The sequence below is a fragment of the Tachyglossus aculeatus genome, chromosome Y4 (assembly GCF_015852505.1).
Source record: "Tachyglossus aculeatus isolate mTacAcu1 chromosome Y4, mTacAcu1.pri, whole genome shotgun sequence".
In the NCBI taxonomy this organism is placed as follows: Eukaryota; Metazoa; Chordata; class Mammalia; order Monotremata; family Tachyglossidae; genus Tachyglossus; species Tachyglossus aculeatus.
In genome coordinates, this window is record NC_052096.1 from 5923402 (window position 1) to 5951367 (window position 27966).

At 53.7% G+C, this 27966-nt stretch overlaps 1 protein-coding gene across 1 annotated transcript in view; it reads left to right on the forward strand.

The window, feature by feature from the left end:
* The first annotated feature begins 2228 nt into the window (after positions 1-2228).
* The window catches only part of PEAR1 (platelet endothelial aggregation receptor 1), a 48146-nt gene continuing 22408 nt past the window's right edge, over positions 2229-27966 (forward strand). The window contains exons 1-13 of the mRNA XM_038768253.1: positions 2229-2323; positions 2690-2807; positions 9871-9975; positions 14226-14326; positions 14587-14679; positions 17430-17676; positions 21617-21725; positions 21860-21996; positions 22098-22310; positions 24127-24301; positions 25671-25791; positions 26863-27026; positions 27111-27213. Coding sequence (XP_038624181.1) covers positions 2716-2807; positions 9871-9975; positions 14226-14326; positions 14587-14679; positions 17430-17676; positions 21617-21725; positions 21860-21996; positions 22098-22310; positions 24127-24301; positions 25671-25791; positions 26863-27026; positions 27111-27213 — 1660 coding nt within the window. The 5' untranslated portion in view covers positions 2229-2323; positions 2690-2715. The remainder of the gene's footprint in view (positions 2324-2689; positions 2808-9870; positions 9976-14225; positions 14327-14586; positions 14680-17429; positions 17677-21616; positions 21726-21859; positions 21997-22097; positions 22311-24126; positions 24302-25670; positions 25792-26862; positions 27027-27110; positions 27214-27966) is intronic.

A 27966-nucleotide genomic window follows, 5' to 3' on the forward strand; every position in this document is an offset into this window, starting at 1 on the left:
GTTCTCCCAAGCGGTTAGTCCAGTGCTCCGCACGCAGAAAGCGCTCAAAAAATAGGATGAACTGACTGACCTCCTTCCCCTCCCCACCGCGCCTGGTTATATGTTTGTACAGATTTATTACTCTATTGATTTGGCTTGTACATATTTACTATTCTGTATGTATTACTCTATTTTATTTGTACATATTTCTTCTATTTATTTTCTCTTGTGAATCTGTTTTGTTTTGTCGTCCGTCTCCCCCTTCTAGCCTGTGAGCCCGCCGTCAGGTAAGGACCGTCTCTAGATGTTGCCAACTCGGACTTCCCAAGTGCTTAGTCCAGTGCTCTGCACACAGTGAGCGCTCAGTACCTACGATGGAATGAATGAATGATATACACACACGTGTTCACACACAAAAAAACACATACACACACGCACACACATATCCTCCTCCTGTCTGCCCCGTCTCTGTTTCCTGTTTTCAGGGTTTGCATCCTGTAGTCCTCCCAGGTGGCTATCTCCACCTCTCCCTCCACACCCCCCTTTACGCGGGGGTCCCCCACAGTTGTCGTCCCCCCTCAGAGGGGTGTGTAGCTCCCCGCAACCCCCTCCATCATTCATTCAATCGTATTTATTGAGCGCTTACTGTGTGCCGAGCACTGGACTAAGCGCTTAGGAAGTACAAGTTGGCAACATATAGAGACGGTCCCTACCCAACAGCGGGCTCACGGTCTAGAAGGGGGAGACGGACAACAAAACAAAACACATTAACAAAATAAAATAAATAGGATATGGACAAGTAAAATAGAGTAATAAATACGTACAAACATATATACATATTCAACATCGGGAGAAAAGAGGGGGAGTCGGAGAGGGACGCTGGGAGCGGAGAAATTTGGGGGTCACGGGGGTAAGAGGCAGCCCAGGGCCTGGTTTTGGCCTAGATTGGTTTTTGTTCTTTTTTTAGGGTATTTGTTAAGCACTTATTATTGTATAAGTGAAGCACTTAGGCTTAGAACAGTGCTTTGCACATAGTAAGCGCTTAATAAATGCCATTATTATTATCATTATTATTATTATTACCTCCCAGGAACTTAGTGCTGGGGGTAGGGACCGTCTCTATACGTTGCCGACTTGTACTTCCCAAGCGCTTAGGACAGTGCTCTGCACACAGTAAGCGCTCAATAAATACGACTGACTGAATGAATGAATCCAAGCAGCGTGGCTCAGTGGAAAGAGCCCGGGCTTTGGAGTCAGAGTTCGTGGGTTCAAATCCCGGCTCCGCCAATTGTCAGCTGGGTGACTTTGGGATTCTCTGGGCCTCAGTTCCCTCATCTGTAAAATGGGGATGAAGGCTGTGAGCCCCCCCGTGGGCTTAGTACAGTGCTGAAAAGCTTAGTCCCGGACTCAAGCACTTAGTACAGTGCTCAAGTGCAGAGAAGCAGCGTGGCTCAGTGGAAAGAGCCCGGGCTTGGGAGTCAGAGGTCCTGGGTTCTAGTCCCGCCTCGTCCACTTATCAGCTGTGTGGCCTTGGGCAAGTCACTTCACTTCTCTGTGCCTCAGTTCCCTCATCAGGAAAATGGGGATTAAAGACAGTGAGCCCCACGTGGGACAACCTGATTATCTTGTATCTCCCCCAGCGCTTAGAACAGTGCTTGGCACATAGTAAGCGCTTAACAAATACCAAAATTATTTGGTATTATTATTAGTCCAGGGCTCTGCCCACAGTAAGCACTCAATAAATTCATTCATTCGATTGTATTTATTGAGCGCTTACTGTGTGCAGAGCACTGGACCAAGCGCTTGGGAAGTCCAAGTCGGCAACATAGAGAGACGGTCCCTATCCGACAACGGGCTCGCAGTCTAGAAGGGGGAGACGGACAACAAAACAAAACATATCAACAAAATAAAATAAATAGACTAGTAAATATGTACAAGTAAAATAAATAGAGTAATAAATCTGTACAAACATATATCCAAGTGCTGTGGGATGGGGAGAGGGCTCAACCTGGGAAGGCCTCAAAAAATACGATTGAACGAATGACTCCCCATTTTAATAATAATAATGATGGCATTTATTAAGCGCTTACTATGTGCAAAGCACTGTTCTAAGCACTGGGAAGGTTACAAGGTGATCAGGTTGTCCCATGGGGGGCTCACAGTCTTCATCCCCATTTTCCAGATGAGGGAACTGAACCCCAGAGAGGTGAAGTGACTTGCCCAGAGTCACCCAGCTGACAATTGGCAGAGCCGGAATTTGAACCCGTGACCTCTGACTCCAAAGCCCAGGCTCTTTTCCACTGAGACACGCAGCTTCTCTTACAGACGGGGCGGCCCAGAGGAGGTAAGTGACTCGTCCAATAATAATAATAATAATAATAATAATAATAATGTCCGTATTTGTTAAGTGCTTACTATGGTACTATGTGCAAAGCACTGTTCTAAGCGCTGGGGAGGCTACAAGGTGATCAAGTTGTCCCACCGGGGGCTCCCAATTTTAATCCCCATTTTCCAGATGAGGTAACTGAGGCCCAGAGAAGTGAAGTGACTTGCCCAAAGTCACACAGCTGACAGTTGAACCCATGACCTCTGACTCCAAAGCCCGGGCTCTTTCCACTGAGCCACAGTAGCTTCTCCAAGGTGACCGGGCGGGCGGGTGGGCGGGACTCGAACCCAGGTCCCCTGACTGCCGGTCCTGTGCTTTCTCCAGCAGGTCCCCCCGGGGTGTCGGCTGGGATGCGGCCCGCCTCTGCCTTCCTGCTGCTGGGGCTGGGCCTGGCTGGGGGTCTCCGGCCCACGGACCCCAATGTTTGCAGCTTCTGGGAAAGGTGAGCCCGGCCGCGGCGGGGCGGGTGGGGGATCGGGGATGGATGACCCGCTTTGGAGGGGACGGGGAGGGATCACATTGTTGGCACCAGCCCCTGGGGTGACCCCTTCTCCTCCCCCTCCAAGCTGTTTCCTTTCCCTTTACACCTCTCTCTTCCTTCCTCTCTTCCCACCTTTCATTTATCTGTCCTGTCTCTATGTGTTGCCAACTTGCACTTCCCAAGCGCTTTGTGCAGTGCTCTGCACACAGTAAGCGCTCAATAAATACGATTGATTGATTGATTGTCTTTCCCTGGCTTCTCTAGGCCCAGAGATCTCCAGGAGAGGTGGGGAATCTCTGTCTCTCAGTATCTCTGTCACTGTCTCTCTCCAGGTGCCCAGCATCTCTGACTCTTTGTCTCTCCAATTCCCCCCCATCTCTTCATCTCTGCCTGGTGGCTGGAGATCTCCAGGAGTGGTGGGGAATCTCTGCCTCTGTCTCTCAGTATCTCTGTCACTGTCTCTCTCCAGGTGCCCAGCATCTCTGACTCTTTGTCTCTCCAATTCCCCCCCATCTCTTCATCTCTGCCTGGTGGCTGGAGATCTCCGGGAGTGGTGGGGAATCTCTGCCTCTGTCTCTCAGTATCTCTGTCACTGTCTCTCTCTAGGTGCCCAGCATCTCTGACTCTTTATCTCTCCAATTCCCCCACATCTCTTCATCTCTGCCTGGTGGCTGGAGATCTCCAGGAGGGGTGGGGAATCTCTGCCCCTGTCTCTCAGTATCTCTGTCACTGTCTCTCTCCAGGTGCCCCGGCATCTCTGACTCTTTATCTCTTCATCTCTGCCTGGTGGCTGGAGATCTCCGGGAGGGGTGGGGAATCTCTGCCCCTGTCTCTCAGTATCTCTGTCACTGTCTCTCTCTGGGTGCCCCGGCATCTCTGACTCTCCTGCTGTCTCTCTGAGGTCTCTCTAACTTTCCTGCTGTCTCTCCAATTCCTCGTCTCTCTTTATCTCTGCCTGGTGGCTTCTCTAGGGCTGGAGATCTCTGGGAGGGGTGGGGAATCTCTGTCTCTGTCTCTCAGTATCTCTGTCACTGTCTCCCTCTAGGTGCCCTGGCATCTCTGGCTCTCCTGCTATCTCTCCAATTCCCTTCCTCTCTTAATCTCTGCCTGGTGGCTTCTCTAGGGCTGAAGATCTCTGGGAGGGGTGGGGAATCTGTCTCTCAGTATCTCTGTCACTATCTCTCTCTAGGTACCCTGGCATCTCTGACTTTCCTGCTATCTCTCCAATTCCTCTACTCTCTTTATCTCTGCCTGGTGGCTTCTCTAGGGCCGGAGATCTCTGGGAGGGGTGGGGAATCTCTGCCCCTGTCTCTCAGTATCTCTGTCACTGTCTCTCTCTAGGTGCCCCGGCATCTCTGACTCTCCTGCTGTCTCTCTGAGGTCTTTCTAACTTTCCTGCTGTCTCTCCAGTTCCTCGTCTCGCTTTATCTCTGCCTGGTGGCTTCTCTAGGGCTGGAGATCTCTGGAAAGGGTGGGGAATCTCTGCCTCTGCCTCTCAGCATGTCTGTCACTGTCTCTCTCTAGGTGCCCTAACATCTCTGTCTCTCCTGCTGTCTCTCCAATTCCCCCCCCCCCCCATCTCTTTATCTCTGCCTGGTGGCTTCTCTAGGCCCGGAGATCTCCGGGAGGGGTGAGGAATCTCTGCCTGTGCCTCTCAGTATCTCTGTCACTGTCTCTCTCTAGGCGCCCTGGCATCTCTGACTCTCCGGCAGTCTCTCCGAGGTCTCTGACTTTCCTGCTGTCTCTCCAATTCCTCCCTCTCCTTATCTCTGCCTGGTGGCTTCTCTAGGGCCGGAGATCTCTGGAAAGGGTGGGGAATCTCTGCCTCTGTCTCTCAGTATCTCTGTCACTGTATCTCTCTAGGTGCCCCGGCATCTCTGACTCTCCGGCTGTCTCTCCATCTCTCCGATTCCTCGTCTCTCTTCATCTCTGCCTGGTGGCTTCTCTAGGCCCGGAGATCCCTGGAAAGGGTGGGGAATCTCTGCCTCTGCCTCTCAGTATCTCTATCACTGTCTCTCTCTAGGTGCCCCGGCATCCCTGACTCTCCTGCTATCTCTCCATCTCTCCAATTCCTCCCATCTCTTCATCTCTGCCTGGTAGCTTCTCTAGGGCTGGAGATCTCTGGAAAGGGTGGGGAATCCCTGTCTCTGTCTCTCAGTATCTCTGTCACTGTCTCTCTCTAGATGCCCAACATCTCTGACTCTCTATCTCTCCAATTCCCCCCCATCTCTTTATCTCTGCCTGGTGGCTTCTCTAGGCCCGGAGATCTCTGGAAAGGGTGGGGAATCTCTGCCTCTGCTTCTCAGTATCTCTGTCACTGTCTCTCTCTAGGTGCCCCGGCATCTCTGACTCTCCCGCTGTCTCTCCATCTCTCCAATTCCCTTCCTCTCTTTATCTCTGCCTGGTGGCTTCTCTAGGGCTGGAGATCTCTGGAAGGGGTGGGGAATCTCTGCCTCTGTCTCTCAGTATCTCTGTCACTATCTCTTTCTAGGTGCCCCGGCATCTCTGACTCTCCGGCTCTCTTTCCATCTCTCCGATTCCTCGTCTCTCTTTATCTCTGCCTGGTGGCTTCTCTAGGCCCGGAGATCTCTGGAAAGGGTGGGGAATCTCTGCCTCTGCCTCTCGGCATCTCTATCACTGTCTCTCTCTAGGTGCCCCGGCATCTCTGACTCTCCTGCCATCTCTCCATGTCTCCAATTCCTCCCTTCTCTTCATCTCTGCCTGGTGGCTTCTCTAGGCCCAGAGATCTCTGGAAAGGGTGGGGAATCTCTGCCTCTGTCTCTCAGTATCTCTGTCACTGTCCCTAGGCGTCCAACATCTCTGACTCTCTATCTCTCCAATTCCCGCCCATCTCTTTATCTCTGCCTGGTGGCTTCTCTAGGGCTGGAGATCTCTGGAAGGGGTGGGGAATCCCTGCCTCTGTCTCTCAGTATCTCTGTCACTGTCTCTCTCTAGGCGCCCAACATCTCTGACTCTCTATCTCTCCAATTCCCCCCCATCTCTTTATCTCTGCCTGGTGGCTTCTCTAGGCCCGGAGATCTCTGGAAAGGGTGGGGAATCTCTGCCTCTGTCTCTCAGAATGTCTGCCGCTGTCTCTAAGTGCCCGAGCGTCTCTGTCTCTCCAGTTCTTCCCCTCTCTTTATCTCTGCCTGGGGATGGGGGCTCCGGGAGAGGCCCGCTTCCGCAGCTGCGGGGGTGGGAGAGGTGTGGGGGTCCCGAGGGAGTTGGGAAGGGGGGATGGCTAGAGAGCGGGAGAGGCGAACCCCGCAATGGAGCTTGGCCAGAAACATCCTGGAGCTCTGGGGTCCAGGCCGGGCCGGAAAGGAGCCGCCTTCCCTGGCTCGGGCCCTGCATTCCTGGCGGCGGGGGGCTCGAGGGGGGAATTGGGGGTGGGGGGCTGGAGTCCAGGCCAAATGCGGGGGCCGGGGGCGGGACGGCTCCCAAACCCGGACAACGTCCAGATGCGAAGGCCCGGTCCCGCACGCTATTTTGTGGTCTTTCGGTGGGAGGGGGCTTCTCCCAAAGCTGGCATCTGGGGGGTCTGGGGACGGCGGGAGGGAAGTATGTGTAAGTCTGTGTGTCTGTGTGGGAGGGGGCTGCTTTATTATGAGCCAAGCACTGTAATAATAATAATCAATCAATCAATCAATGGTATTTATTGAGTGCTTACTGTGTGCACAAGTTGGCAACATATAGAGACAGTCCCTACCCAACAGTGGGCTCACAGTCTAGAAGGGGGAGATGGAGAACAAAACCAAACATATTAACAAAATCAAATAAATAGAATAGATATGTACAAGTAAAATCAATCAATTGTATTTATTGAGCGCTTACTGTGTGCAGAACACTGTACTAAGCGCTTGGGAAGTCCACGTTGGCAACATATAGAGACGGTCCCTACCCAACAGTGGGCTCACAGTCTGGGAGGGGGAGACAGACAACAAAACCCAACATATTAACAAAATCAAATAAATAGAATAGATATGTACAAGTAAAATCAATCAAGCAATCGTATTTATTGAGCGCTTACTGTGTGCAGAGCACTGGACTAAGCGCTTGGGAAGTCCAAGTTGGCCACATATAGAGACAGTCCCTACCCAACAGCGGGCTCACAGTCTAGGAGGGGGAGACAGACAACAAAACCCAACATATTAACAAAATAAAATAAATAGAATAGATATGTACAAGTAAAATCAATCAATCAATCGTATTTATTGAGCGCTTACTGTGTGCAGAGCACTGTACTAATAATATCAATCAATCAATCGTATTTATTGAGAGCAGAGCACTGTACTAAGTGCTTGAGAAGTCCAAGTTGGCAACATCTAGAGACAGTCCCTACCCAACAGTGGGCTCACAGTCTAGGAGGGGGAGACAGACAACAAAACCCAACATATTAACAAAATAAAATAAATAGAATAGATATGTACAAGTAAAATCAATCAATCAATCGTATTTATTGAGCGCTTACTGTGTGCAGAGCACTGTACTAAGCGCTTGGGAAGTCCAAGTTGGCAACATATAGAGACGGTCCCTACCCAACAGTGGGCTTACAGTCTAGAAGGGGGAGACAGAAAACAAAGCCAAACATATTAACAAAATAAAATAAATAGAATAGATATGTACAAGTAAAATTAATAAATTAATGGCATTTATTAAGTGCTTACTGTGTGCAAAGCACTGTTCTAAGCGCTGGGGTAGGTACAAGGTAATCAAGTTGTCCCACGTGGGGCTCACAAACTTAATCCCCATTTTACAGATGAGGTAACTGAGGCACAGGGAACTGAAGTGATTTGCCCGAGGTCACACAGTTATAATAGTAATAATGGCATTTATTAAGCACTTACTATGTGCAAAGCACTGTTCTAAGCGCTGGTGGGGGGGGGATACAAGGTGATCAGGTTGTCCCAGGTGGGGCTCACAATCTTAATCCCCATTTGACAGATGAGTGAACTGAGGCACAGGGAAGTGAAGTGATTCGCCCAAGATCACACAGTTATAATAGTAATAATGGCATTTATTAAGTGCTTACTATGTGCAAAGCACTGTTCTAAGCACTGGGGGGGGGATACAAGGTGATCAGGTTGTCCCAGGTGGGGCTCACAATCTTAATCCCCATTTGACAGATGAGGGAACTGAGGCACCGAGAAGTGAAGTGATTTGCCCAAGGTCACACAGTTATAATAATAATAATGGCAATTATTAAGCGCTTACTATGTGCAAAGCCCTGTTCTAAGCGCTGGTTGGGGGGATACAAGGTGATCAGGTTGTCCCAGGTGGGGCTCACAATCTTAATCCCCATTTGACAGATGAGGTAACTGAGGCACAGGGAAGTGAAGTAATTTGCCCAAGGTCACACAGTTATAATAGTAATAATGGCATTTATTAAGCGCTTACTACGTGCAAAGCACTGTTCTAAGCGCTGGCGAAGGGGATACAAGGTGATCAGGTTTTCCAACGGGGGGCTCAGTGGTGAAGTCAGCATTAGAACCCATGGCCCTGTGACTCCTGGCCCCGGGCTCTTTCCACCAGGCCGCTCTGCTTCGCCACTTGCATTGGTTCTTTCCAAGTGCTGAGCCCAGCGCTCTGCACACAGTAAGCGCTCAATAAGTACCTCTGAGTGAATTCATTCATTCAATCGTATTTATTGAGCGCTTATTGTGTGCAGAGCACTGTACTAAGCGCTGGGGAAGTACAAGCTGGCAGCATATAGAGATGGTCCCTACCCAACAGTGGGCTCATGGTCTAGTGAAGCAGCGTGGCTCAGTGGAAAGAGCCCGGGCTTTGGAGTCAGAGGTCACGGGTTCCAATCCCGACTCCGCCACTTGTCAGCTGGGTGACTTTGGGCAAATCACTTCACTTCTCTGTGCCTCAGTTGCCTCATCTGCCAAATGGGGATGAAGACTGGGAGCCCCCCGTGGGACAACCTGATCACCTTGGAACCTCCCCAGTGCTTAGAACGGTGCTTTGCACATAGTAAGCGCTTAATAAATGCCATCATTATTATTATTAGTGAATGAATGAGAGGTCCAAGGGTGTGTATTTGGTTCCTTCCAAGCGCTTAGTCCAGTGCTCTGCACACAGTAAGCGCCCAATAAGTACGGCTGAGTGAATGAATGAGAGGTCCAAGGGTGTGTCCTTGGTTCTTTCCAAGCGCTTAGTCCAGTGCTCTGCACACAGTAAGCGCCCAATAAGTACGGCTTAGTGAATGAATGAGAGGTCCAAGGGTGTGTATGCGTGTGGTGATCGGGGGCTAGTCTGGGGGTATATATGTGTGTGGAGCCCACTGTTGGGTAGGGACCGTCTCTATATGTTGCCAGCTTGTACTTCCCAAGCGCTTAGTACAGTGCTCTGCACACAGTAAGCACTCAATAAATACGACATTGATTGATTGGAGGCGGGGAGGAGTCTGGGATGGGCGAGAGGAGTGGGGTCCACCCCCCACGGATTCTGGGGTCCAATCAATCAATCGTATCTATTGAGCACTTACTGTGTGCAGAGCACTGTACTAAGCGCTTGGAAAGTGCAAGTTGGCAACTTATAGAGATGGTCCCTACCCAACAGTGGGCTCACATTCGTTCAATCGTATTTATTGAGCGCTTACTGTGTGCAGAGCACTGGACTAAGCGCTTGGGAAGTCCAGGTTGGCAACCTATAGAGACGGTCCTTACCCAACAGTGGGCTCACGTTTGTTCAATCGTATTTATTGAGCGCTTACTGTGTGCAGAGCACTGGACTAAGCGCTTGGGAAGTGCAGGTTGGCAACCTATAAGGACGGTCCCTACCCAACAGTGGGCTCACATTCATTCAATCGTATTTATTGAGCGCTTACTGTGTGCAGAGCACTGGACTAAGCGCTTGGGAAGTCCAGGTTGGCAACCTATAGAGACAGTCCCTACCCAACAGCGGGCTCCCAGTCCAGTACCCGGCTGCGGCCTTCGGCTGGGCTGGGGACCCCCACCCCTGGTGGGCTTCTCCGCTGACCTGGCTCCCCGCGGCCTCTTCCCCCACCCCCCATCCGCAGTTTCACCACGATGGTCAAGGAATCGTACGGCCACCCCTTCGTCCAGCCGCCGGCCCAGCCCTGCGAGGGCCCTTGGGATCACTACCGGACCTGCGACCAGCCCACGTGAGCTGCTGCCCCCTTCCACCCCCAACCCCAGCCCCGGCCTTACCCTCTTTTAAAACAAAAAAAATAATAATAATGATGGCATTTATTAAGCGCTTACTATGTGCAAAGCACTGTTCTAAGCGCTGGGGAGGTTACAAGTTGATCCAATTGTCCCATGGGGGGGGGGGTCCCAGTCTTTGCCCCACCCCGTCTTACCTCCTTCCCTTCCCCACAGCACCTGTATATATGTATATATGTTTGTACAGATTTATTACTCTATTTATTTACTTGTACCTATCTATTCTATTTATTTTATTTTGTTAATATGTTTGGTTTTGTTCTCTGTCTCCCCCTTCTAGACTGTGAGCCCACTGTTGGGTAGGGACCGTCTCTAGATGTTGCCAACTTGGACTTCCCAAGCGCTGAAGCCCCCTCCTTCCTCTCTCTCTCTATATACCTGTATATATGTTTGTATGTGTTTATTACTCTATTTATTTATTTATTTTACTTGTACCTATCTATTTATTTTATTTTGTTAATATGTTTGGTTTTGTTCTCTGTCTCCCCCTTCTAGACTGTAAGCCCACTGGTGGGTAGGGACTGTCTCTAGATGTTGCCAACTTGGACTTCCCAAGCGCTGAAGCCCCCTCCTTCCTCTCTCTCTATATATACCTGTATATATGTTTGTATGTGTTTATTACTCTATTTATTTATTTATTTTACTTGTACCTATCTATTCTATTTATTTTATTTTGTTAATATGTTTGGTTTTGTTCTCTGTCTCCCCCTTCTAGACTGTACGCCCACGGGTGGGTAGGGACCGTCTCTATATGTTGCCAACTTGGACTTCCCAAGCGCTGAAGCCCCCTCCTTCCTCTCTCTATATATACCTGTATATATGTTTGTACGTGTTTATTACTCTATTTATGTATTTATTTTACTTGTACATATCTATTCTATTTATTTTATTTTGTTAGTAAGTTTGGTTTTGTTCTCTGTCTCCCCCTTCTAGACTGTGAGCCCGCTGTTGGGTAGGGACTGTCTCTAGATGTTGCCAACTTGGACTTCCCAAGCGCTTAGTCCAGTGCTCTGCACACAGTAAGCGCTCAATAAATACGATTGATTGATTGATTACTCTATTTACTTATTTATTTATTTTACTTGTACATATCTATTCTATTTATTTTATTTTGTTAATATGTTTGGTTTTGTTCTCTGTCTCCCCCTTCCAGACTGTGAGCCCACTGTTGGGTAGGGACTGTCTCTAGATGTTGCCAACTTGGACTTCCCAAGCGCTTAGTCCAGTGCTCTGCACACAGTAAGCGCTCAATAAATACGATTGATTGATTGATTACTCTATTTATTTATTTATTTTGCTTGTACATATCTATTCTATTTATTTTATTTTGTTAATATGTTTGGTTTTGTTCTCTGTCTCCCCCTTCTAGACTGTGAGCCCACTGTTGGGTAGGGACCGTCTCTATATGCTGCCAACTTGTACTTCCCAAGTGCTTAGTACAGTGCTCTGCACACAGTAAGCGCTCAATAAGTACGATTGATTGATTGATTGATCCCCATTTGACAGATGAGGTAACGGGGGCACAGAGAATTTAAGTGACTTTCGTTCTAAGCGCTGGGGGGGATACAAGGTGATGAGGTGGTCCCATGCGGGGCTCACAGTCTTCATCCCCATTTGACAGATGAGGTCACTGAGGCTCTGAGAATAATAATTGTTAAGTGCTTACTATGTGCTAAGCACTGTATTTATTGAGCGCTCACTGTATGCAGAGCACTGGACTAAGCGCTTGGGAAGTACAAGTTGGCAACATACAGAGACGGTCCCTACCCAACAGTGGGCTCACAGTCTAGAAGGCCCAAAGTCACCCAGCTGACAATCGGATTTGAACCCATGACCTCTGCCTCCAAAGCCCACACTCTTTCCACTGAGCCACACATTTATTAAGCGCTTACTATGTGCAAAGCACTGTTCTAAGCGCTGGGGAGGTTACAAGGTGATCCAGTTGTCCCATGGGGGGCTCACAGTCTGAATCCCCATTTTACAGATGAGGTAACGGAGGCACAGAAAAGTGAAGTGACTTGCCCAGAGTCACCCAGCTGACACTCGGCAGAGCTGGAATTTGAACCCATGACCTCTGACTCCAAAGCCCGGGCTCTTTCCACTGAGCCGTGCATTTATTAAGCGCTTACTATGTGCGAAGCAGTGTTCTAAGCGCTGGGGAGATTACAAGGTGATCAGGTTGTCCCACGGCGGGGCTCAGGCAGCGTGGCTCAGTGGAAAGAGCCCAGGCTTTGGAGTCAGAGGTCATGGGTTCAAATCCTGGCTCTGCCAATTGTCAGCTCTGTGACTTTGGGCAAGTCACAGGCTAGAAGCGGGGGAGACAGACAACAAAACATGGAGACAGGTGTCAAAATCGTCAGAACATATAGAATGAAATAGAATTAAAGAATTATTGAGCGCTTACTGTGTGCAGAGCACTGGACTAAGCGCTTGGGAAGTCCAAGTCGGCAACCTCTAGAGACGGTCCCTACCCAACAGTGGGCTCACAGGCTAGAAGCGGGGGAGACAGACAACAAAACATGGAGACAGGTGTCAAAATCGTCAGAACATATAGAATGAAATAGAATTAAAGAATTATTGAGCGCTTACTGTGTGCAGAGCACTGGACTAAGCGCTTGGGAAGTCCAAGTCGGCAACCTCTAGAGATGGTCCCTACCCAATAACGGGCTCACAGGCTAGAAGGGAGAGACGGACGACAAAACAAAACATGGAGACAGGTGTCAAAATCATCAGAACATATAGAATTAAAGACTTACTGAGCGCTTACTGTGTGCAGAGCACTGGACTGAGCGCTTGGGAAGTCCAAGTCGGCAACCTCTAGAGACGGTCCCTACCCAACAGTGGGCTCACAGGCTAGAAGGGGGAGACGGATGACAAAACAAAACATGGAGACAGGTGTCAAAATCGTCAGAACATATAAAATGAAATAGAATTAAAGAATTATTGAGTGCTTACTGTGTGCAGAGCACTGGACTAAGCGCTTGGGAAGTCCAAGTTGGCAACACATAGAGACGGTCCCTACCCAACAACGGGCTCACAGGCTAGAAGGGAGAGACGGACAACAAAACAAAACGTGGAGACAGGTGTCAAAATCGTCAGAACATGTAGAATTAAAGACTTACTGAGCGCTTACTGTGTGCAGAGCACTGGAATCTGAGCGCTTGGGAAGTACAAATTGGCAACGAATAGAGATGGTCCCTACCCAACAACGGGCTCACAGGCTAGAAGGGGGAGACGGACAACAAAACAAAACATGGAGACAGGTGTCAAAATCGTCAGAACATATAGAATTAAAGACTTACTGAGCGCTTACTGTGTGCAGAGCACTGGACTGAGCGCTTGGGAAGTCCAAGTCGGCCACAGATAGAGACGGTCCCTACCCAACAGCGGGCTCACAGGCTAGAAGGGGGAGACGGACGACAAAACAAAACATGGAGACAGGGGTCAAAATCATCAGAACATATAGAATTAAAGACTTACTGAGCGCTTACTGTGTGCAGAGCACTGGACTGAGCGCTTGGGAAGTCCAAGTCGGCCACAGATAGAGACGGTCCCTACCCAACAGTGGGCTCACAGGCTAGAAGGGGGAGACGGACGACAAAACAAAACATGTGGACAGGTGTCAAAATCGTCAAAACGTAGAATTAAAGACTTACTGAGCGCTTACTGTGTGCAGAGCACTGGACTGAGCGCTTGGGAAGTCCAAGTCGGCAACCTCTAGAGACGGTCCCTACCCAACAGCGGGCTCACAGGCTAGAAGGGGAAGACGGACGACAAAACAAAACACGTGGATGGAGGAAAGGAGGCGGAAAGCTGGGAGAGCTCTCTCCACGCCCCCATCTTACCTCCTTCCCTTCCCCACAGCACCTGTATATATGTATATATGGTTGTACATATTTATTACTCTATTTATTTATTTATTTATTTATTTATTTTACTTGTACATTTCTATCCTATTTATTTTATTCTGTTGGTACGTTTGGTTCTGTTCTCTGTCTCCCCCTTTTAGACTGTGAGCCCACTGTTGGGTAGGGACTGTCTCTATGTGCTGCCAGTTTGTACTTCCCAAGTGCTTAGTACAGTGGTCTGCACATAGTAAGCGCTCAATAAATACGATTGATTGATTGATTGATTGAGAGGGGGGACGGGGGGTCGGGAGGGGATTAGGGTGACCCTTCCTTCCCCGCAGAATCGTGTACCGGACGGCTTACCGCCAGGCGGTGAGGACGGCCCAGAGGCTCCGGTTGCAGTGCTGCAGAGGCTACTACGAGAGCGGCGGGGTCTGCGTCCGTGAGTCTGGCCTCCCCCGGGGTGGGCGGTGGGAGCCGTGACCCCTGACCCCCGACCCTGGCCCTGGGCCCAGACCCCCCAAGACGCGCTGGGCCCGCGCCCCCCGGGAGAGCCAGGTGGGAAGGGGCGAGGCCGAGGAATGCCACCCCCTTTTCCCTCCAGTCCCCTGCCCGCCCACCCCGAGGTCAGGGCTGGGAGAGATTTGGGGGGCCGCGGGGGGCCAGGCCTGAGTGGTCCCCTCCCCGTTGTCTCCCGCTCAGCTCTCTGCAGCCAGGAGTGCGTCCACGGTCGCTGCGTGGCCCCGGAGCGCTGCCAGTGTGAGCCGGGCTGGCGAGGGGCCGACTGCTCCAGCCGTGAGTACATCATCATCATCATCAGTCGTATTTATTGAGCGCTTACTATGTGCAGAGCACTGTACTAAGCGCTTGGGAAGTACAAGTTGGCAACATATAGAAACGGTCCCTACCCAACAGTGGGCTCACAGTCTAAAAGCCCACCCTGGCACCCCCCGGTCCCCACTTCCCGAATATTAATAATAATAATGATGATAATAATGATGGCATTTGTTAAGCCCTTACTATGTGCCAAGCACCGTCCTCACCGTGCCTTGTTCTCCCCGCCGGCCTACGTCATCCCGCGGGCCTGGAATGCCCTCCCTCTGCCCATAATAATACTAATGGCATTTATTAAGCGCTTACTATGTGCAAAGCACTGTTCTAAGCGCTGAGGAAGTTACAAGGTGATCAGGTTGTCCCACGGGGGGCTCACAGCCTTCATCCCCATTTGACAGATGAGGGAACTGAGGCCCGGAGAAGTGAAGTGACTTGCACCAAAGTCACACAGCTGACAATTGGCAGAGCCGGGATTTGAACCCCTGACTTCTGACTCCAAAGCCCGGGCTCTATCCACTGAGCCACGCTGCTTCTGCCAAGCTAGCTCTCTTCCTCCCTTCAAGGCCCTACTGAGAGCTCACCTCCTCCAGGAGGCCTTCCCACACTGAGCCCCTTCCTTCCTCTCCCCCTCGTCCCCCTCTCCATCTCCCCCGCCTTACCTCCTTCCCCTCCCCACAGCACCTGTATAGATGTATATATGTTTGTACAGATTTATTACTCTATTTATTTTACTTGTACATATCTATTCTATTTATTTTATTTTGTTAGTATGTTTGGTTTTGTTCTCTGTCTCCCCCCTTTTAGACTGTGAGCCCACTGTTGGGTAGGGACTGTCTCTATATGTTGCCAACTTGTACTTCCCAGGCGCTTAGTCCGGTGCTCTGCACACAGTCAGCGCTCAATAAATACGATTGAATGAATGAATATATGTTCCCAACTTGTCCTTCCCAGGCGCTTAGTCCAGTGCTCTGCACACAGTCAGCGCTCAATACGATTGAATGAAATGAATGAATATATGTTGCCAACTTATCCTTCCCAGGCACATAGTCCAGTGCTCTGCACACAGTCAGCGCTCAATAAATACGATTGAATGAATGAATATATGTTGCCAACTTGTCCTTCCCAAGCGCTTTGTCCAGTGCTCTGCACACAGTCAGCGCTCAATAAATACGATTGAATGAATGTATGTTGCCAACTTGTCCTTCCCAAGCGCTTCGTCCAGTGCTCTGCACACAGGAAGCGCTCAATAAATAAATGGGAATTAATAAATGGGAAGCAGCGTGGCTCAGTGGAAAGAGCCCGGGCTTTGGAGTCAAAGGTCATGAGTTCAAATCCCAGCTCTGCCAATTGCCAGCTGTATGACTTTGGGCAAGTCACTTCACTTCTCTGTACCTCAGTTACCTCATCTGTAAAATGGGGATGAAGACTGTGGGCCCCCCATGGGCTTTGGAGTCAGAGGCCATGGGTTCAAATCCCAGCTCCGCCAATTGTCAGCTGGGTGACTTTGGGCAAGTCACTTCACTTCTCTGGGCCTCAGTTACCTCATCTGTAAAATGGGGATGAAGACTGTGGGCCCCCCGTGGGACAACTTGATCACCTTGTTACCTCCCCAGCGCTTAGAACAGTGCTTTGCACATAGTAAGCGCTTAATAAATGCCATCATTATTGTTATTATTATTACGACTGAATGAATGAATATATGTTGCCAACTTGCCAAGCGCTTCGTCCAGTGCTCTGCACACAGGAAGCGCTCAATAAATAAATGGGAATTAATAAATGGGAAGCAGCGTGGCTCAGTGGAAAGAGCCCGGGCTTTGGAGTCAAAGGTCATGAGTTCAAATCCCGGCTCTGCCAACTGTCAGCTGTATGACTTTGGGCAAGTCACTTCACTTCTCTGTACCTCAGTTGCCTCATCTGTAAAATGGGGATGAAGACTGTGGGCCCCCCATGGGACAACTTGATCACCTTGTTACCTCCCCAGCGCTTAGAACAGTGCTTTGCACAGAGTAAGCACTTAATAAATGCCATCATTATTAATATTATTACGACTGAAGGAATGAATTGATGTTGCCAACTTGTCCTTCCCAAGCGCTTCGTCCAGTGCTCTGCACACAGTCAGCGCTCAGCAAATAAATGGGAATTAATAAATGGGAAGCAGCGTGGCTCAGTGGAAAGAGCCCGCTTTGGAGTCAAAGGTCATGAGTTCAAATCCCAGCTCTGCCAACTGTCAGCTGTGTGACTTTGGGCAAGTCACTTCACTTCTCTGTACCTCAGTTCCCTCATCTGTAAAATGGGGATGAAGACTGTGGGCCCCCCATGGGCTTTGGAGTCAGAGGCCATGGGGTCAAATCCCGGCTCCGCCAATTGTCAGCTGGGTGACTTTGGGCAAGTCACTTCACTTCTCTGTACCTCAGTCACCTCATCTGTAAAATGGGGATGAAGACTGTGAGCCCCCCGTGGGACAACCTGATCACCGTGTAACCTCCCCAGCGCTTAGAACGGTGCTTTGCACAGAGTAAGCGCTTAATAAATGCCATCATTATTATTATTATTACGACTGAAGGAATGAATATACGTTGCCAACTTGCCAAGCGCTTCGTCCAGTGCTCTGCACACAGGAAGCGCTCAATAAATATGATGGAATGAATGAATTCCAAGCCAGTAATGAGTGTCTGTGTCTCTGTGTGTGTGTGTGTGTGTCTCCCGTGCAGGCTGCGGGGAGCTGTGGTGGGGCCCGTCCTGCGATAAGCGCTGCGACTGCGGGGCCAACGCCACGTGCGACCCCGCGAGCGGCGCATGCGCCTGCCCCGCCGGCTTCCAGGACGCGCGCTGCCGCCGGCCCTGCGGACCCCGGGCCTACGGACACAACTGCCGCCTCGCCTGCCCCTGCCTGCAGGGGGCGCCCTGCCGCCCCGACAACGGCGCCTGCGCGTGCCCACCGGGACACGCCGGGCCCATGTGAGTCCCCGAACGCGCCTGCGCCACGGGGGAATGCAGCCGGGCGGGCCGCGTCTGCGCCTGCGCACACAGCCTCCCCCCCCCCCCCCCCCCACGCGCGTGCGTACACATCCCCCCCACAAATGCTCGGGCGGGAGGGAAGGGGAGGGGCCTGGCGAGTCTGCGCGTGCGCACCCCCCCCACGCACGTGAGGGAGCCGGGCGGGGCGCGTCTGCGCGTGCGGACATATCCTTTTAGACTGTGAGCCCACTGTTGGGTAGGGACTGTCTCTATGTGTTGCCAATTTGTACTTCCCAAGCGCTTAGTACAGTGCTCTGCACATAGTAAGCGCTCAATAAATACGATTGATGATGATGATGATATCCCCCCCACCACCAAAAGCGCGGGCGGGGCCGGGCGCGTCTGCGCCTGCGCGCGCACCCCCCCTCCACAGGCACACGCACGTGAGGGCCGGGCGGCGCGCGTCTGCGCGTGCGTACACATCCCCCCCCCCCCGCCAAAAGCGCCGGCGGGGCCGGGCGCGTCTGCGCCTGCGCACCCTCCTCCCCCACCACACACACACACACACACGCGTGAGCCGGGCGGGGCGCGTCTGCGCGTGCGTACACATCCCCCCCCCCCAAAAGCGCGGGAGGGAAGGGCGGGGCCGGGCGTGTCTGCGCCTGCGCGCACCCCCTCTCCACAGACGCACGCACGTGAGAGCCGGCGGGGCGCGTCTGCGCGTGCGTACACATCCCCCCCACCAAAAGCGCAGGAGGGAGGGAAAGGGCGGGGCCGGGCGCGTCTGCGCGTGCGCACACACGCCCTCGCACGCACGTGAGGGGGCCGGGCGGGGTGCGTCTGCGCGTGCGTACACATCCCCCCCACCAAAAGCGCGGGCGGGAGGGAAGGGGCGGGGCCTGGCGCGTCTGCGCCTGCGCACACCCCCCCCCACACACACACACACGCACGTGAGAGCCGGGCGGGGCGCGTTTGCGCGTGCGTACACATCCCCTCCACTAAAAGGGCGGGCGGGAGGGAGTCAATCAATCAATCGTATTTATTGAGCGCTTACTGTGTGCAGAGCACTGTACTAAGCGCTTGGGAAGTCCAAGTTGGCAACATATAGAGACAGTTCCTACCCAACAGCGGGCTCACAGTCTAAAAGGCGGAGACAGAGAACAAAACCAAACATACTAACAAAATAAAATAAATAGAATAGATATGTACAGGTAAAATAGAGTAACAAATCTGTACAAACATATATACATATACGCAGGTGCTGTGGGGAAGGGAAGGAAGTAAGATGGGGGGATAAAGAGGGGGACGAGGGGGAGAGGAAGGAAGGGGCTGAGTGTGGGAAGGCCTCCTGGAGGAGGTGAGCTCTCAGTAGGGCCTTGAAGGGAGGAAGAGAGCGAGCTTGGCGGATGGGCAGAGGGATTGGGGGCATTCCAGGCCTGGGGGAGGACGTGGGCCGGGGGTCGATGGCGGGACGGGCGAGAACGAGGCCTAACGGTCAGGAGATCAGCGGCGGCAGAGGAGCGGAGGGTGCGGGCTGGGCTGGAGAAGGAGAGAAGGGAGGGGAGGGAGGAGGGGGCGAGGGGATGGATGGATGGACAGCCTGGAAGCCCAGGGGGAGGAGTTTCTGCCTGATGCGCAGATTGATTGGGAGCCACTGGAGATTTTTGAGGAGGGGACTGACATGCCCAGAGCGTTTCTGGACAAAGACAATCTGGGCAGCAGCGTGAAGTATGGATTGAAGTGGGGAGAGACACGAGGATGGGAGATCAGAGAGAAGACTGATGCAGTAGTCCAGACGGGATAGGATGAGAGCTTAATGAGCAGGGTAGAGGTGTGGATGGAGAGGAAAGGGCGGAGCTTGGCAATGTCGCGGAGCTGAGACCGGCAGGTTTTGGTGATGGCTTGGTTGTGAGGGGTGAACGAGAGAGCAGAGTCGAGGATGACACCAAGGTTGCGGGCTTGTGAGACGGGAAGGATGGTAGCGCCATCAACGGAGATGGGAATGTCAGGGAGAGGGCAAGGTTTGGGAGGGAAGACAAGGAGTTCCGTCTTGGACATGTTGAGTTTGAGGTGGCGGGCGGACATCCAGATGGAGATGTCCCGAAGGCAGGAGGAGATGCGAGCCTGGAGGGAGGGGAAGAGAGCAGGGGCAGAGATGGAGATCTGGGTGTCATCAGCGTAGAGATGAGAGTTGAAGCCGTGGGAGCGAATGAGGTCCCCAAGGGAGTGCGTGTAGATGGAGAACAGAAGGGGACCGAGCACTGAACTTTGGGGAACCCCCACAGTGAGGGAGTGGGAGGGGGAGGAGGAGCCTGCAAAAGAGACTGAGAATGAACGACCGGAGAGATAAGAGGAGAACCAGGAGAGGACGGAGTCTGTGAAGCCGAGGTCAGATAGCGTGTTGAGGAGAAGGGGGTGGGCCACAGTGTCAAAGGCAGCTGAGAGGTCGAGGAGGATTAGGACAGAGTAGGAGCCGTTGGATTTGGCAAGCAGGAGGTCATTGGTGACCTTTGAGAGCGCAGTTTCCGTGGAATGAAGGGGACGGAAGCCAGACTGGAGGGGGTTGAGGAGAGTGTTGTTGAGGAATTCGAGGCAGCGCGTGTAGACAACTCGTTCAAGGAGTTTGGAAAGGAATGGGAGGAGGGATATGGGGACTTTGGGCAAGTCACTTCACTTCTCTGTGCCTCAGTTCCCTCATCTGTAAAATGGGGATTAAGACTGTGAGCCCCCCCTGTGTGACTTTGGGCAAGTCACTTCACTTCTCTGTGCCGCAGTTCTCTCATCTGTAAAATGTGGATTAAGACTGTGAGCCCCACCGTGGGACAACCTGATCACCTTGTAACCTCACCAGTGCTTGGAACAGTGCTTTGCGCATAGTAAGTGCTTAATAAATGCCATCATTATTATTATTATTATTACTAAATAATAATAATAGTGGTTTCTGTTAAATGCTTACTATGTGCCAACCACTGTAGTAAGTGCTACACGGGAGTCACCGGAGACTGAATCTCCATTTTCCAGAAGAGGAAACTGAGGCCCAGAGACCTCTCCGGGGTCACCCAGCGGGCAAGCATTTGTTTTGTTCTCTGTCTCCCCCTTCTAGACTGTGAGCCCACCGTTGGGTAGGGACCATCTCTCTATGTTGCCAAAGCGCTTAGTCCAGCGCTCTGCACACAGTAAGCGCTCAATAAACACGACTGAATTGAATCTCCAGTGGCTACCAATCGATCTGCGCATCAGGCAGAAACTCCTCAGCCTGGGCTTCAAGGCTGTCCATCCCCTCGCCCCCTCCTACCTCACCTCCCTTCTGTCCTTCTCCAGCCCAGCCCGCACCCTCCGCTCCTCTGCAACCGCTAATCTCCTCCCCGTACCTCGCTCTCGCCTGTCCCGCCATCGACCCCCGGCCCACGTCCTCCCCCGGGCCTGGAATGCCCCCAATCCCTCTGCCCATCCGCCAAGCTCGCTCTCTTCCTCCCTTCAAGGCCCTGCTGAGAGCTCACCTCCTCCAGGAGGCCTTCCCACACTGAGCCCCTTCCTTCCTCTCCCCCTCGCCCCTCTCTCCATCCCCCCATCTTACCTCCTTCCCTTCCCCACAACACCTGTATATATGGATATCTGTTTGTACGTATTTGTTACTCTATTTATTTTACTTGTACATATCTATTCTATATATTTTATTTTGTTAGTATATTTGGTTTTGTTCTCCGTCTCCCCCTTTTAGACTGTGAGCCCACTGTTGTGTAGGGACCGTCTCTATATGTTGCCAACTTGGACTTCCCAAGCGCTTAGTCCAGTGCTCTGCACACAGTAAGCGCTCAAGAAATACGATTGATGATGATGAACAAGAGGCAGAGCCGGGATTAGGACCCAGGTCCTCCCGACTGCCAGGTTGAGGCGCTTTCCACCAGGCCGTGCCTCACCCCTCTCTCATTTCCCGCAGTTGCGAGGTGTCCTGTGCCAACGACTCCTGCTCCGACCTCTGCCCCTGCCAAAACGGAGGCGTGTGCCAGCCGGGCACGGGGTTCTGCGACTGCCCGCCGGGTTGGACGGTAGGCACCACTCCTGGGGGCACCGGGCGACGCCGGGACGGTGGGATGGGACCCCATGTCCCCATCTCCCGCCCCCCGTGCCCACCCCTGCGCCCCTTCCTAACACCCCCGTCTCCCGTGTCGCCCTCCATCAGGGCGCCATCTGCTCCCAGCCCTGTCCCGAGGGACGGTTTGGACGCGGATGCCGGGAGGCCTGCCTGTGCCACAATGGTGCCCGCTGCGACCCTGTCACCGGCCACTGCCTCTGTGCCCAAGGCTACACCGGGGAACGGTGAGAGGGGACCCCTCTGGGAGGGTGGGACCCCAAATCCGGGCTCTCTCCACTGCGCCACGCTGCTTGTCTGATATTATTACGAATCTTATCCTCATCAGGTGCCAGCAGGAGTGCCCCGTGGGCCGCTACGGTCAGGACTGCCTGGGGTTGTGTGATTGCGCGGCGGGGGCCCGCTGCTTCGCCCCGGACGGCTCCTGTCTGTGTGAGCACGGCTACTCCGGAGAGCGCTGCGACCAGCCCCTCTGCCCCGACGGCCGCTACGGGCTCGGGTGCCAGCAGCTCTGCGCCTGCCACCCCGAACACAGCCTCAGGTAATCATCATCATCATCATCATCATCATCATCATCATAGTGGTATTTGGTAAAGCGCTTACTATGTGCCAAGCACCGTTCTAAGCGCTGGGGGGGATACAAGGTCGTCAGGTTGTCCCACGTGGTGCTCACAATCTTCATCCCCATTTGACGGCGGAGGGAACTGAGGCCTAGAGAATAATAATAATAATAATAATAGCATTTATTAAGCGCTTACTATGTGCCAAGCACTGTTCTAAGGCCTGGGGGGGATACAAGGTGATCAGGTTGTCCCATGTGGTGCTCACAATCTTCATCCCCATTTGACGGATGAGGGAACCGAGGCCCAGAGAATAATACTACTAATAATAATGGCATTTATTAAGCACTTACTATGTGCCAAGCACTGTTCTAAGCCCTGGGGGGATACAAGGTCATCAGGTTGTCCCATGTGGCGCTCACAATCTTCATCCCCATTTGACGGATGAGGGAACTGAGGCCCAGAGAATAATAATAATAATAACGCCATTTATTAAAGCTCTTACTATGTGCCAAGCACTGTTCTAAGCCCTGGGGGGGATACAAGGTGATCAGGTTGTCCCATGTGGTGCTCACAGTCTTCATCCCCATTTGACGGATGAGGGAACTGAGGCCCAGAGAATAATAATAATGGCGTTTATTAAAGCACTTACTATGTGCTTACTGTGTTGCAAAGCACTGGGTGGGGGGCATACAAGGTGATTAAGTTGTCCCATGAGAGGCTCACAGTCTTAATCCCCATTTTCCAGATGAGGTCACTGAGGCCCAGAGAAGTGAAGTGACTTGCCCAAAGTCACACAGCAGACAAGTGGCAGAGCCGGGATTAGAACCCACGACCTCTGGCTTCTAAGCCCAAGGTCTTTCCACTGAGCCACGCTGCTTCTCTACAGCCACACTGCTTCTCTACTTATAATAATAATAATAATGGCATTTATTAAGCGCTTACTATGTGCAAAGCACTGTTCTAAGCGCAGGGGAGGTTACAAGGCGATCAGGTTGTCCCTTGGTGGGGCTCCCAGTCTTCATCCCCATTTTGCAGATGAGGTAACTGAGGCCCAGCGAAGTGAAGTGACTTGCCCAAAGTCACCCAGCGGACAATTGGTGGAGCTGGGATTTGAACCGATGACCTCTGACTCCAAAGCCCGGGCTCTTTCCACTGAGCCACGCTGCTTCTCTACTTCATTCATTCCATCGTATTTATTGAGCGCTTACTGTGTGCAGAGCACTGGACTAAGCGCTCGAGAAGTCCAAGTCGGCAACATCTAGAGAGGGTCCTCTACCCAACAGCGGGCTCACAGTCTAGAAGGGGGAGACGGACCACAGAACAAAAGCACTTACTGTGTGCAGAGTATTTATTTGTATTTATTACTCTATTTTACTTGTACAAATTTATTCTATTGATTTTATTTTGTTAATATGTTCTGTTTTGTTCTCTGTCTCCCCCTTCTAGACTGTGAGCCCGCTGTTGGGTAGGGACCATCTCTATCTGTTGCCAACTTGGACTTCCCAAGCGCTTAGTCCAGTGCTCTGCACCCAATAGGCGCTCAATAAATACGATTGAACGAATGACTGTGAGCCTGTTGTTGGATAGGGACCGTCTCTAGATGTTGCCAACTTGGACTTCCCGAGCGCTCAGTCCAGTGCCCTGCCCCCAGTAGGCGCTCCATAAATACGATTGAATGAATGCAGAGCTCTGGACTGAGCACTTGGGAAGTCCAAGTTGGCAACAGCGAGCCTGGCTGCTTCTCCCTGAACTTTTGAGCCCTCTGACCTCTGACCCCTGACCTCTTCCCGGCAGCTGCCACCCGATGAGCGGCGAATGCACGTGCCGGCCAGGCTGGGCCGGGCTGCACTGCAACGAGAGCTGCCCGCAGGGCCAGCACGGGCCCGGCTGCAGGGAGCCCTGCCTCTGCCTGCACGGGGGCGTCTGCAGCCCCGACACCGGGCACTGCCTCTGCGCCCCGGGATATACGGTCAGCAGCCGGGACCACGGGCCGCAGGAGGATGGAAGGACACCCATCCCTGCGGGAATGGGCAGGGATGGATGGGCAGGGATGGATGGGCAGGGATGGATGGGCAGGGATGGGCAAGTGCGGACACCGCCAACGCCCACCAGGGGGCGACAACCGCCCAGCCCGACAGGGGGCGGGGCTAAGGGACCAGGGGGTGGCGCTAAAGAGCAGGTGGGCGGGGCCAGGGACGGGGGCGTTGCTAAGACACGGGTGGGCGGGGCTAAGCTGTTGGTGGGCGGGGCCTGGGACCCGGAGGCGCTGCTACTATGCCGGTGGGTGGGGCTAAGATTTATAGAGAGCGGGGCTAAAGACTGGGGGTGGGGGCTAGGGCTCGGAGGCACTGCTAAGATACCAATCAATCAATCAATCAAGCGTATTTTTTGAGCGCTTACTGTGTGCAGAGCACTGTACTAAGCGCTTGGGAAGTACAAGTTGGCAACATATAGAGACGGTCCCTACCCAACAGTGGGCAGGGCCTGGACTTGTGGGCGGGGCTAGGGGAGGTGGGCGGGGCTACGCGTTTGGTGGGCGGGATCTGGACGGGTGGGCGGGGCCACGACCCCGGGACGTTGCTATGATGCCGGTGGGCGGGGCACGCGGTTGGTGGGCGGGGCCAGGGCCCGGAGCCGTTGCTAAGATACTGGTGGGAGGGACTGAGATGTTGGTGGGCGGGGCCTGGACGGGTGGGCGGGGCCAGGGACCCGGAGGTGCTGCTAAGATACCGGTGGGTGGGGCTGATTGTGGAGGGTGGGGCTAAAGAGCTGGTGGGCGGGGCTAGGGCTCGGGGGCGTTGCTAAGATACAGGTGGGTGGGACTAGGAGGTTGGTGGGCGGGGACTGGACTTATGGGCGGGGCTAAGGGGCAGGGGGCTGGACATATGGGTGGGGCTAAATGGATGGTGGGCGTGGCCAACTGAGGGCGTGGCCTGGACTTGTGGGCGTGGCTAAGAGCCCGGTGGGCGGGGACTAAATGGATGATGGGCGGGGCCTGGGCTTTGTGGGCGGGGCTGGGTCCGGTGAGCAGGGCTAAAGGGATGGTGGTAGGGACTAAGGGGGCGGGGGTCAAAGGGGGTGGTGGGCGGGGCAACGTGAATGGAGGGCGTGGCTAAGGGGCTGGTGGGCGTGGCTAAAGGGGTGGTGATCGGCGGGGTGACGGAGGGCGACGATGGGCGGGGCCTGAGGCGGTGAGGGGCGGGGCCAAGATTCCGGTGGGCGGGGCCGGGAGCCCCGCCAGCACCCGCCAGGGGGCGCCCGTCTCCCCCTGAGCGTCCGTCCTTCGGCTCTCCTCGGGTCCGGTGGGCGGGGCCCGGACTGGTGTCCTCCTCCGGCAGGGGGCGCACTGCGCCAGCCTGTGCCCCGCCGACACGTTCGGGCCCAACTGCTCGGAGCGCTGCTCCTGCCTGCACGCCTCCGCCTGCAGCCCCATCGACGGCGCCTGCGTCTGCAAGGAGGGTGAGGCCGGGGCCCCGTGAGGGGCGGGGCCATGGTGGGCGGTGATTGGCGGAGCCCCCGGAGGCGGGCGGTGATTGGCGGAGCCCCCGGAGGCGGGCGGTGATTGGTGGAGCCCGGGGGCGGGGGGGAGGTGTGGCGGTGAGGGGCGGGGCCCCGGGGAAGGCGGGGCTGAGGGCGGTGATTGGCGGAGCCCGGGGGGCGGTGATTGGCGGGGCCTTGGTGGACGGTGATTGGTGGGGCCTGAGGTGGTGAGGGGCGGGGCCGGGCCCGGGGGGGGGGGTCACATGGGGCGGTGACGGGAGGGGCCTCGAGGGGCCGTTAGGGCAGGCCTCCCAGTATGGACGGGTGAACCATCGTCATCGTCATTATTATTATTATTGTTATTATCGTCATCATCATTTATTCAGTCGTGGACAGGTGAACCATCATCATTATTATTACATTATTATCATTCAGTCGTGGACAGGTGAACCATCATCATCATTATTATTACATTATTATTGTCATTATTATTATCAACATTCATTCAGTCGTGGACAGGGGAACCACCATCATCATCATCAGGGGGCTGTTAGGGGCGGGGCCGGAGACTGAGGGGGCGGGGCCGAGGGTGGGGATTGGCGGAGCCCCGGGGGGGCGGGGACGGGCGGGGCTGGAGGTGGTGAGGGGCGGGGCCCCGGGGAGGGAGGTGATTGGCGGAGCCCTGGGGGCGGGGCTTCGGGCAGCGATGGGCGGGGCTGGAGGTGGTGAGGGGCGGGTCCGAGGGCGGTGATTGGCGGAGCCCCGGGAGGCGGGGCTTCGGGCAGCGATGGGCGGGGCTGGAGGTGATGAGGGGCGGGTCCGAGGGCGGTGATTGGCGGAGCCCTGGGGGGCGGGGCTTCGGGCAGCGATGGGCGGGGCTGGAGCTGGTGGGGGCGGGGCCGAGGGCGGTGATGATTGGCGGAGCCCGGGGGGGCGGGGCCCCGGGGAGGGCGGGTCCGAGGGCGTTGATTGGCGGAGGCCCGGGAGGCGGGCGGTGATTGGCGGAGCCCCGAGATTCCGGCGTTGGGCATCCCGTGGCGCCCCCTTTAGGCTGGCAGGCGGGGGACTGCTCGGTGCCCTGCCCCGCGGGCACCTGGGGCTTGGCCTGCAATGCCAGCTGCCGCTGCGCCCACCGCGCCCCCTGCCACCCCGACACCGGAGCCTGCGACTGCACCCCCGGATGGAGGGGACCCCGATGCCACCTGCCCTGCACGGTCAGTACGGGGGGAGGGGGGGGGGCACACCCGGGGGGGGGCACGGCACCCCCCTCACCGCCCCCCCCCATCCCCCCCAAACAGGAAGGCCACTTCGGGGCGGGCTGTGCCAAACGCTGCGACTGCGACCACGCAGCCGGCTGCCACCCCGTGGATGGGCAGTGCCAGTGCCTCCCCGGATGGACAGGTCAGCCATCCTCATCATCACTAGGATTACCCTTAGCATCACTGGGATCCTCATTCATTCAGTCGTGGACAGGGGATGCCATCATCATCATCATCATCATTATCATGACATTATTGCTAGTATCATCATTCATTCATTCGGTCGTGGACGGGGGATGCCGTCATCGTCATCATCATCATTATCATGACAGTATTGCTAGTATCATCATTCAGTCGTGGACAGGGGATGCCGTCATCATCATCATCATCATCATTGCTAGTATCGTCATTCATTCATTCAGTCGTGGACAGGGGATGCCGTCATCATCGTCATCATCATTGCTAGTATCATCATTCATTCATTCAGTCGTGGACAGGGGATGCCGTCATCATCATCATCATCATTATCATGACATCATTGCTAGTATCATCATTCATTCATTCGGTCGTGGACGGGGGATGCCGTCATCATCATCATCATTATCAGTAGTATCATCATTCATTCATTCGGTCGTGGACAGGGGATGCCGTCATCATCATCATCATCATCATGACATTATTACTAGTATCATCATTCATTCATTCGGTCGTGGACAGGGGATGCCGTCATCATCATCATCATCATCATTGCTAGTATCATCAGTCATTCATTCGGTCGTGGACAGGGGATGCCATCATCATCACCATCATCATCATCATGACATTATTGCTAGTATCATCATTCATTCATCCGGTCGTGGACAGGGGATGCCGTCATCATCATCATCATTATCAT